The 12218-nt window shown below is 44.3% G+C and overlaps 1 protein-coding gene across 1 annotated transcript in view; it reads left to right on the top strand.

Annotated features, from left to right (window-relative positions):
• nAChRalpha1 (nicotinic acetylcholine receptor alpha1) overlaps positions 1 to 12218 on the top strand; it is a 117096-nt gene that overhangs the window by 87018 nt on the left and 17860 nt on the right. The window contains exons 5-6 of the mRNA XM_031919295.2: positions 509 to 689; positions 6515 to 7588. Coding sequence (XP_031775155.1) covers positions 509 to 689; positions 6515 to 7588 — 1255 coding nt within the window. The remainder of the gene's footprint in view (positions 1 to 508; positions 690 to 6514; positions 7589 to 12218) is intronic.

The following is a 12218-nucleotide window of genomic DNA, read 5'->3' as shown; positions in this document are numbered from 1 at the left end:
GTCGGTGGAGAAAATGGAGCGCAACAAGTCGTGCAATTGCAAGCAACGACAGCTGCACCCGCGCGTATTGTATTAGAAATCCCGTCCGCGTTATCCGGCCGAGTTTATTCCTCCATTGTTGTGTGTTTCCTCCTCTGTTTGTGTGCGTGCGTGTGTATAGATTGTTACGCTTTTCCTTTTACCTTCCATTGTTTATCGTCGAGGATTTTCTTATCTCCGATACCAGTTGAAAACTTTGCCTCCCCTCTCCTGCTCCTTATCCTCTCGTTCGAATCGAAGTTTATTCTTAACGAGAATAAAAAGTGAAGAAAGAAAAATGGGGGAGGGAGGGAAAGGAGAAATTTTTTTTTTTTTAGTCGCGAGATCGATTGGAACGAATAGGGGTGAAAGTGGGGTAGGTAGGAAAGGGGCGTGATTAATTAACTTGGAGGGGTTTGATATTGGGGGTCCTAACGAGGGTGGGTAAAAAGGGGGCATAAATCAGGATGGACATTAATTTTGTTTTCAGCGCCGATGGCAACTACGAGGTGACCATTATGACCAAGGCAATTTTGCACCATACGGGGAAGGTCGTGTGGAAACCGCCGGCCATCTATAAATCATTTTGCGAGATCGACGTGGAGTATTTCCCCTTTGACGAGCAGACTTGCTTCATGAAGTTTGGTTCGTGGACTTACGACGGGTACACGGTGAGTAATAATGACAAGATTCCTCCGTTTTTACCATTTTATCATCGATCGTTCGCGTAACGCGAAAACTATCGTGGTGGGTTACGAATAAAGTTACTTGGACAATTTATTCGTTCGAAGTTAATGACAATAATCGGAGATAATAATAATAATAATAATAATAATAATAACGGATCGAACAAACACACGTTGTTGGAGCATTTTAACCAGCAATTACTCGAAGGTAACTTTATTTTTAACTAGATTTTCAACGAATTAATTGACCCAACTCTTCGTACGATATACGAAACCTCGAATATATTTACCCTCGATATTACTTTCTTCTTTTATTCCCCTTCCATTTCTCATTTTCCAGATTTTTATCCGCCGCGGTCAACTTCGCGACGAAAATCGTGCCCCTTCTTCTCTCTGGAGATATAACGAGAGTTTTCTCTTTGCCAATCGTTTCCGCCTCCATCGAAAGCATTCGAAACGAACGAGCGTTGTTACCACGAGTTGTGACTCCGGGGCCGTCGTCGTCGCGTAAAACTTTATGCTAAATAAAACCACGGGATTCCGCGGGATCAATGGAAAGCCAGCGGGTGGAACTAGTAAAAAATTCCATAACACCGAGTTGGCCAGGGATAATTTGGCAGGATCGTCGCGCGGTTTTACGCGGCCATTCGATTTCTTGTTCGATCGGATGTGGAGTTTCGTTCGTTCGATAAAAAAAAAAAAAATTGAATTTCGATTCGAAGATATTTCTTAAGGCGAATCGAAGGAGGAATAAGATAAAAAAAGAGAGAGAGAAAGAGAGAGAGAAGACAGCGAGAAAAGTACAATTACGCTTCCCTATAAAGAATTTTTTAAAATTTCTTCAATCGAATCGGCGCAACGTGCTACGATAATAAAAAGGAACTGTGTAAAAATGTGAGATTCGTTGGGGATTCGTTTAGGTAGGTAATCCGTTGGAATAACACGGACGTTCTCCGGATTTATTTGCGGATGATGATAGGGGGAATAGGATAGAAACGCGGAGAGATTGTTAAGATGTTCTTCTTCCCTAAGGAAGGGAAGGTTGTTGGGAAAAAGTAAAGAAATTTCTTTGCGCGTCGGTGGACAGGTTACATTGAAACGTGGGGGGGTGAACCGGCAGGTTACAATGCGCAGAGCAAGAAGAAACGCATCAATGGAACGTCGACCGAGCTCTTTTTGGAACTCGAGCTTTCCCGACGTGTTCAACGCGTATACACATTCGCTTCCATCTCGTATCCGATTTATCACATTTACATACATTTCGATCTACGTATACATTTTTTCCATCTCCTTCCTCTCTAACGCAGTTCCACCGATAAATCCAAAAATATTATCGTTTATAATCCTCTGTCATCGAGGAGGAGGTTGGATGGAAAATATCGAGCGAGATCCAACGATTAATTCGATCCGATCACAAAAACGACCCGATTGGTTTCCAATGGCAATTTGGCAAGAGTTTTAAATTTCTTTTCGAACGATATTTTAACGAAGTAAACGAGATCGTGTTTCCCACGATCCAACGAGAAGTATCCCTTAAGAAAATCGATCGAGTTATAAATCCTGATCGAGCTTCTTCCCTTCGGTCTCGTTTCCGAATACCGAAAAATGATATCCCCCAATCGTGTTCCCCGAAATTAATTTCTCAAGTTTTCGAGGAAATTTTCAGAGAAACTCGTGTCAGTCGCGAATCATCGTACGTTAATTCGACCCGATCGAGGATATCGAGTCGGGCATCACCGACCCCGGAAGCGCCAATCTAGCCAGCGTTCCAAATTCCATCGATACAAATTCATGGGGTTGAATATAAATGAGGCGGAAGGGTGATGGAATTCCGGGATGGGCCCCGTTCGGCAACAGAAACCTTTGCCCTCGACTTTTCACGTCGCGTCTAAACTATTTATTAGAAGTTGGAAGTTTTGCGCTGACAGTTCTATTCCCCTTTGCTACTTTCCTTCTTTCTTTCGAGCCCACCACCGCCAATCCCCCTCTGGATTCTGAAAAACGGTTCGAACCGTTTCGTGTTTCGTTGCGTACGAATAATTGATGCCGCTGCAGAATCACGCTGCGAATCTTCGATGAATTTCTTAACCAACGACTCGGTCGTCTGGTTTCTTTCTCCGAGCGCGAGGCTGGAAATTGAAATTGCACGTTGTTCTTCACGGGTCGAAACGCAAAATTTCACGGGGGAAATGAAGTTGAATAATTTAAAATGGGCGGGATATTAATTGGAGAGAGACTCGATATGGATGGTCGAGTCATATCGGGATCGAAACTCGTATAAAAGTAGATATCTAGAATTATTTGCGAAAACATTGGATACATTTTCTACTTGAATTTCCACTCGACTATCCAACTTCAAAATAAAAACTTTCCTCGAGGATCTTCGACGATCTTCGACGACTCCAACTTGTCTCCCTCTTTCCCTACTTTCTTTCAAACTTTCTTTCTCTTCTTTCGTTTTTTACCTTAGAATTGGAAGTCGCGACGTTAATTTCTCATCGTTTCTCAACCGTTATCAATAACATCCCAAACCCGTGTCCAATAATGGAAAAACGGTTCGAACCGAGAGCGAGATCTTCCTCGAGAATTAATTTTTCTGTTTATTTTATCATTCGTTTAAAGGGAAGAAAGTTCATGCGATCTCTTTATATATTCGATCTCTTTCGATCGTAATAATCATCTACGCGTTTCTTCTCCATAAAAATCGACGAGAATCGTTCGAATAATCAAAGTTGTTCAGTTTGACGTGAAATTCGTCGATTATTTCTTTTTCCATTATATGCAAAGCGAGCGATTTTATGAATAACCATTGGAAAGAAGATAAATCAGAAAACAAATTTTCTTCATTACGTTCCGTTTGATCATCGGTGATCTCAATCTATCCAGTTTCAACAACATAGGTTTGGAAATCGAAACGGAATATTTCTGGACGTGCATCGAGAGAAAGTGGAAGAAACACGGTGGAGAAGGCGTTGAAAACGTGGCATAATTGATCGGCTGCGCTTGGCGGCTTTCAGCTTCGAAATATTCTCCCGTGTCTTAAACGTCTCCGGCAGCCTAAAACGGGGGCTTTAGGCTTCTACCCGCGAGAAAGAGTTTCACGCCCTCGCCCCTATATGGACGTGTCTAATCTCTCGACACTGGGCTGGAGCCAGGCATCGGGAAAACGTCACGATTCATCGACCCTGCTCTTCGCGAGTCTTCTCGATGATGAAACCTTTTTCCTCTCCCGCCCGTTGACGGATGCGTGCCTCTCCACATTTTTCCTCCCTCTCCAATTCCATCCCCTCGATCGATATGCGAGGAGCAGCAGCAAAGCGAAGCTGCATCGATTGGATTGTTAGAAATATTTTTATATCCTTTAATGATTCGATTGAACGAGAACTGACGAGAAGAATGGAGGTAAAAATTGTCTTCAAAAATTTCGAAGGTTGGGGAAAAAGAAGAAGAAGGGAAGAATAATTTTACGCCAGGATCGAAATGTCCTCCTCTCATCTTCCTACCATCCGTTGACTTTCTCCCGTGGATGGACAGATTTATCCACCGTCCCCAACAAATCCAGCTGTTGGTGGATTTGACCGGGTGAACAACCATCGCGGGAATAAATCCCGGAACGATAAAACCGTTCCACGGTGAATATCCATTCCGATCCACCCCTCGACATTCCAACCATCGAGCATCTCTCGATCCTCCTCCGCTTTCGATCGCATAATCCGTTTTGACAGAAGCGAAGAAATACATTCTATTCTCCGCGAAACGACGCTGTCGTTTGCTCCTCGAATTTGACACAACGAGGAATGTTTGGATCGAGGACCAGGATGGTGGAACGAGTGTGTTTTGGAGTATTTGAAGAGAGGATGGAACGATTGATTGGTCAAAGGGAAAATTAAGCAGAATACGTCTAAAACAATGTTTCGACAAATGTGTATCTTCATACAAACGTTATAGAGAAAATTCACGACGTATCGTAATGCAGGATGAAAAGAGAGGGGGAAGGTGGCAGATGGGGATACTATCTGGTGATAGTAGGGAAAAAGTTTAGTTTATAATTAGGGAATGTTGGTCGATAAACTCGTGGAGAGCCGTGGAAATATACCGAGGCGGGGAAATTTTATCGAGAAACAAAACACGTACGCTCATAAACACCGACGATAAGTGTATTACCCTTCTATTTCTGCCGCGGCGCAAATACTCGGGGAGTAGACCGAACCTATCGATCCGTTCTATATATATATATATATACACATATATATTATATATACACACGTAACGAGCAAACAAGGTTCGACATTCGACGAAATACGACCGTTCACAAAGTAAATTGCAGGAATGGAAGGCGAGGCTTTAAGGATTCGCCTGTTAGGTGATCAGAGCGTGCAATAAAAATTCCTCTCGGCTCAACTTGGACTCCCGTGGAATTATTGGGGACGTTGCGAGAGGAATACAACACGTACGAGGATTTCTTGCGATAGTTTATTGCTGGTCGAAGCAGTGCTCCAACTGTCGTTCCAAATCATATCGAGCAGATATTGAGATCTGTCGTTATTAATTATGGGGAGCGAACACGCGTTTTCGAAAGAAAGGAGAAGGATTCATTTTCTCCCCGACGAGTGGAATCAACAAGTCGTTCGAAAGACTCTGGGTGGTTAACCCAGTCGAGATGCAAACAATCTCCTCGCGTTTTCTTCTCCCTCCTCCTCCACGCAATTAGGGATCGATCGATGGATCGAATCGGGGCAGACGTGTTTGCCCAACTATTCAACCCTTGCGATGTAAATTCGCTCGGTGGATCGATATCGCTCAGATGGATGATTAACCGCCAGATATAATCCAAACTCGATACGGAATGTATCCTCCTCCTTGCGCGCGCTTCCTTATACGCTTAATCAAGGAGCAACCTCTCCAACTGTCGCTCGAACAGATATCGAGGAGATATTGAGATTGCTGTTAATTATGAGCCTCGACGAGGAGGAGTTCACAAAAGGAGGAGTATGCTAATTGTATACGCACTCGATACACGAGCGAGATAATTCGATTCGTAAATAACCAATTTCGAACAATCTCGGAGGGGAGAAAAGGAAGGGGGCGTATAACGGAAAAATGAGGAGAGTGTTTTATCATCACCTCGACTCGTTGTCACTCGCCTCGTCTCTGAGTGGCGTTTTTCTCGAAGGAGAGTGCGGTTTATGCGCGCAGCCGATCGAAAGATCCGAGAAAAGGGGAGGGATCGAGGAGAGGTCTAGCCAGCGGGTTAGAAGTTCGATGGAAACAGAGATTTGGCTCCGTTCGCCGGGGAGTTTATCCCGGATATACGACGGAGTGAAATCCACCACCCACGCCTTAGCCCGCGCCCATTAGGAGTATCCAATTTCTTTGGTTCGCTTCATCATCGACTTTTCTTCCCGGCTCATCCTTCTTCTCTCTCTTTTCACAACAATCGGATCTCCATCTCGAAACGGGTGGGAGGGGAGAGGGGAAGAAAATAAAATGGGATGAAAATAGGATGGATTTTTCGTAAGTTACTCGTCCTTCGTCGTTTTATTTTTGGCCTAAGCGTACCTCGTTTCCCAGTTTTAGCGAGAATCATACCCTTATTATTCGTCACACTCTCCTCTTCTCTTCTCTCTGTCCACTCTTAGTCACGTAGAGGCGCGGAAACCTATATACACTCGCGTACACTCGTGCATTCTCGTTCGAATCGTCGAATCGTCGAGACAAGGAGGGTGATGAAGATGGAGGATTACACATTTGGTAGATAGATAAAATTTAATTGGCGTATAATTCCCCGTTGGTTTTTTTTCGTTGCGCAGGTCGACTTGCGACACCTCGCCCAGACCGAAGACTCGAACCAAATCGAGGTCGGGATCGACCTGACCGACTACTACATTTCCGTCGAGTGGGACATCATAAAAGTGCCTGCCGTGAGGAACGAGGCGTTCTACATATGCTGCGAGGAGCCCTACCCCGATATCGTGTTCAATATCACCCTACGCCGCAAGACCCTCTTCTACACGGTGAACCTGATCATACCGTGCGTGGGCATATCTTTCCTCTCGGTGCTGGTGTTCTACCTGCCGAGCGACAGCGGGGAGAAGGTCTCGCTCTCGATCTCGATCCTGCTGTCGTTGACGGTGTTCTTCCTACTGCTCGCCGAGATAATACCGCCCACGTCGTTAACGGTGCCGTTGCTCGGCAAATACCTACTGTTCACCATGGTGCTGGTCACCCTCTCGGTGGTGGTGACGATAGCCGTGCTGAACGTGAACTTTCGCTCGCCCGTCACCCACCGCATGGCTAGGTGGGTGAGGGTGGTGTTCATACAAGTGTTGCCGCGCTTCCTTCTCATCGAGAGGCCGAAGAAGGACGAGGAGGAGGAGGAGGAGGAGGAGGTGGTGGTGGTTGGGAGGAACGGCGTTGCGGGGATGAACGCCGACGGGGAGGCGGTGGACGGGGAGGGGGACGAGGACGAGGACGAGGACGACGACGACGACGACGTGGAGGCGGCCAACGGGAAACCGGCGGAGGGCATGCTCACCGATGTGTTCCATGTACAAGAGACTGACAAGTACGACGCGTACTACGGCAACAGGTTCAGCGGGGAGTACGAGATACCTGCCCACGGTCTGCCACCCTCGGCGACCAGATACGACCTCGGCGCGGTGGCCACCGTGGGCACGACCGTAGCGCCCTGCTTCGAGGAGCCCCTACCCTCGCTCCCACTGCCGGGGGCTGACGACGACCTCTTCGGCCCGGCCAGCCCCGCATACGTTCACGAGGACGTCAGCCCCACATTCGAGAAGCCGTTGGTTCGCGAGATCGAGAAGACCATCGACGATGCCAGGTTCATCGCTCAGCACGCAAAGAACAAGGACAAGTTCGAGAGCGTGAGTATATATACGCATTGTCTCATCACGACTTAGTCTCTTCTATTCCCCCTAAGATCCGATAGATCGAGGAACGTACGATCGAGACGGTGACGGTGATATTTACTCGTGTGATTTGATTCTTTTAAAAATGTCGAGTGGTTAGATTTTTTTTTTTTTTGTTTAATCTCGAATTACAGGGATCGAACTACATTTTCCACGTTACGTTCCCGAGTTGGTTCCGGTAGATATTATTTTCAAAGTTTTCGCGAGTTTTCTAAGCGTGGTGATTCAAATTAGTTCGAAGGTGAATTTCTTGATTGATCTCGTTGTCAAATAACGAAGTTATTTCTATTCGTTAAGAAATTGCCGACGATAGAGAGAAGGAAAATAGTGATAAAAGTTAGAGATAGTAGTTGAGAAAACAAGTTGAAAAATAATTGATTAAAGTTTGTTCTCGATAAAATGAGAAAGTGAAAGTGTTGGTTAATCACATTATTATTAAAATATCACAACGATATAAACTTTAATATTCAATAACAAATTTTCTCTCTTTATAGGTAAAGATATACATAAGATATTAAAATATAAATCGTTTTTATACGTTAATTTATCAATCATTTGAAGTTGTTGATATGCCCGAACGAAAAAGACCTCGAGTGCAAAGGGTTAAAATATCCCAACCCCGATTGGATAGAAAATCTTTCCGTAACAATTAAAAGGATATATACGATTTTATATCCGTATCTTGATTTCCATCTTGGAAAATCACAAATGATCGGTCGATAGGAATGTATATATGTATACAATCGCAACGAGGATATTCACCTCGGTGAAGAGGATTAGGGTAGAGATCCGCATTAATTTTAACACGGGATCGCGTCGAGCATCCTGTAACGTAACGCGTCACGGTTCGTCTGATCGCGTTTCGCACGATCGAACGTTCGTCATACCGTTGAACCGATCGTTTCCAAAATCGTTGCTCGCGAGTGTCGGATTCCAACGTTGGTTTCGTTGGATCGAACGATATTTCCATTGGAATTTTCTAATTTGCTTGCAACCGAAAAATTGCACTTCTCTTTGTCCTTAAAAAACAAAAGAAATGAATCGAGTTTCTCTGGATTTCGAAAGAGGAGAAAGTCAAAAGTCGAAAAGAGAGAATATGGTTCTCTCAACTCTTGCTCTCACGCGGCATGCACTATTTTATATCGTGAAAAGACGAGAAGTTAACCGGCCGTTATTTTCACTTCAGGATGCAAAATCCTGAAGGGCCAGGTTGTCATCCGATCAGGAAAATTCGCGATAAGCTTCTCGAACGCGATCGTTTCGCATCAATCTTCCTAGCCAACAACAACTCCGTGTTGCATATCCTTCGGCAACCGGTTAAACTTCTCGACGTGTGGTGAAGCGGCAGGGAAAACTTGTTATCGTGGGAGACGCGCGACTCGTCGTCGTTGGAGAGATAAAAAAAAGAAAGGAGAAGATTCTCGAAGTAATGTAATAATCTTTGAGAGTGGTATCGAAGGAAACGTTCTGACAAAAATCGACAACGAAATTCTCGAGTTAAGCTCACAAACGCATATACGCATATTCGAGTGTGGTAAATCGATCTTAAGGAGAACCGATTGTCATATATCATTTCGTGCGTTACAAGGTAGAGAAGGTACACGAAAGATAGAGATCGATGAAAAAGAAAAAGAAGAAAAAAAAAAAGAACGATGAAACGTGCGTTTCGAGGAAAGTTTCGGTCGAGTGTTCGACGGCCGAAAGTTCGTTTGCCGGGGAGGGGGCGGATGTAAAACTTGGGAAATTGATTCTGACGTTGACGGCGGTCTCAGCACGGGGAGAACCCGTCCCGAAGTTGAGACGTTTGTCCGGGGCCGGTCGTAAATTCGAACGAATTTATGCTCCCCTATTTCATATTTGCGCGGCACACTTTCGCGGACCCGTCGTGGTATCGAGTTTATTCGATGTCCCTCGGGGGAGTGATGACTTCCCTTTCTCGAATCTCCCCGATTTCTTTCCAAATTTCACCGCCGACTTCCGTCTCGCTTGGAGAAAGAGAAACGATCGGTCGTGACTCGCGCGTAGAAGAATCGAGGAAGCTCATCTGTTTCTGACACGGGAATTTTGAACCGTTCGAGGTAATATGGTTTTAGTTACGCGATTTATCATCGAAATTTGAATCTCGAATGCGACGATGCGCTGGAGAGATTGAAGTCAAAATACTACAAGATACTATCTTTTTCGATGTAACGCTACGATCAGACCGTACGTTCTGCGAGTAAAAATAAGAAAGGAATGTGTACATCATTTGTTACTTTGAACGATTTACATCGCTCTCGATCGTTAATCCTTTGATAATCCTTTCTTGCCGCGAATCGACGAATTTGAAGGATGCACGATCGCGGATAAAAGTCTCGGGGCCCAATCAAGTCACCGTCGACTTTACGTTTCACATTTTTATCGCAATTTTTTTCTAAAGCGGAGCTATGTTTATATAACACGTTTAATACATTTATATATAACAATATATAACGCGTATAAATACATTTGTTTTCATCGAAGACAGTTCCAATTATTATACGAATTATCACCGCGATTTGGCATCGCGACACATTATTTTCGATCATTTCGAATCAGTTCCTTCTTGAGAAATTGGCAAAAATCGTACACACCTATCATCATCGAATGATGAATTTGGAAAGTGGTTAAAGATGCCAGAACAGAAGATGCCTCACCATTTTGCCCGATAATAAATAGGATGAGAGATGGGAAAATTTCCAAAAGCGAGGCGAATCCTCGATATTTTCCTCCGACATTTCGGAGATTCGATTCCCATATCGTATCGCGGGACGGTTTGCCGCATAGTTATCTCGAACGATCTCGTATCTCGAGCGGAATCGGGATCTGGACGGAGCCAAGGCGGGCCGTGGCCAAATTCAATATACGTATATATATATATATCGAGTTGCCTCTCCGGAGATTCCTTGATTTCCGCGCGGTGGCCGCATCAACCGGGCGACTTCCGCTTGCTTGGGAGGAGTCACGACCCCCGACAGGGGTGCTCGAGGATGCGGAAAGTCGCGCGGCGGCGGCCGCCGCGTTCATAAATTATCGAACGCGAGCCGTCTGCCGGTGGAACGCACTGCGGCGAAGTTCCGCTCCAAATGCGTCCACGCCAATGCACGCGAAAACGCCGCTTGTGCGTGCGACTGTGCCACTTCCTGCCAATGCTTCCGCGCTTCCAGATTTCCATTCTTCTCGCGTTCTGAGGGATTTGAAATGTGTTTGGAATTGTTATCGTTAACAGTTTGTTTCGAAAAAAGAAATGGAAGGAATTTAGAAAATATCGAAGATTTAGATTAATACATTAATCATTCGCATAGATTTCGATAGATTTTTCTTTCTAGAAATTTGAAATCGAAATTGTGGAATAGTGGAGAATTATTATCGTTAACAGTTTGTTCGGAAAAAGGAAACGAAAGGAATTTGGAAAGTGTATGCGAAGTTTCTAGAAATTTGAAAAGTGAGGAATTATTATCGTTAACAGTTTGTTCGGAAAAAGGAAATGAAAGGAATTTGGAAAATATCGAAGGTTTAGATTAAAATTGGTTTCTGATTAAGTTTGTTTCTTAAGAAGAAAAAAAAGAGAAAAGGAAAGAAATTTGGAAATTGATGTGAAAAGTATAGAGTTATAATTAATATTAATAATAATGTTTGTTACTTTGTTCAGTTGTGTATGTAACTTTTCGTATTGTATTCGGGACAAATAGGAAGGAAAATGTTAGATATATAAGGGGTATAAGTTGTGAGAAAACTGTGGAACTATATTATTCGTTATCGTGCAATATCTCAAGCGGCGCCGATATTCCTGACGCATATTCGCTACTTGTGGAAAACTATAGGGAACGGTATCGATCGAGCCCGATGTTCCTCAATTTTCTTTATGGGGCGTTCTTTCCCCGTTGTTCTTCATTCCCCCACGCACCTTCTCTTTACTCCGTTATTCACAAACGAATTCCTCCTTTCTACGTTATCCCCCATTAGATATCGCCAACCGTATATATAAAAATATCGATAAGATTTCCCGTTGTTCCTTCGAGAACGACGAAATCGAAAATTGATCGAACAGGATCGATCGATAACGACGAGATGTATATATTCGATAGATTCCATTTAATTTTTTCGTCGTACCGTATCTTTTCGGTTCCCAACGAAAGCGAACTCTAATAATAATAATTCCACGCGATCGCCTCAAAGCTCTTCGATATCTCTTCACGCGTCCACGAATCGTTTTTCAAAATGGTGAAAACGGTATTTTCGCCGACGCGCGTCTGCAAAATCGCGCGAAACGGTCGAAGAACCGAGCTAACGCGGCGAAACGAGTGTTTCGAACGGATTTTACGGGTCGACGGTCAAACACGTAACTTCCGGGGGAACAGGTGCGTGGCCTGTCGCGTCCACGAATTCGTTAAACTCCGCCAATGTTCCCGCGTTTGTTCCCGAAAAAAAGGAAAAAAGAATCGCCATTCCTTTCGCGCGACACGCCCTTTTCTCTCTCCTCGTGGATTCGCGAAAAAAAAAAGGAGAGAAAAGAGAGAAGTAAAAGAAGAAAGGGAAGAAAGAAAGGGAATAGCTGAAAGAGGAG

Source organism: Apis florea, unplaced genomic scaffold (genome assembly GCF_048593485.1).
Source record: "Apis florea isolate Af1SG1 unplaced genomic scaffold, ASM4859348v1 contig_1615_pilon, whole genome shotgun sequence".
Lineage (NCBI taxonomy): Eukaryota > Metazoa > Arthropoda > Insecta > Hymenoptera > Apidae > Apis > Apis florea.
This window is presented reverse-complemented; position numbering and strand designations above follow the sequence as displayed.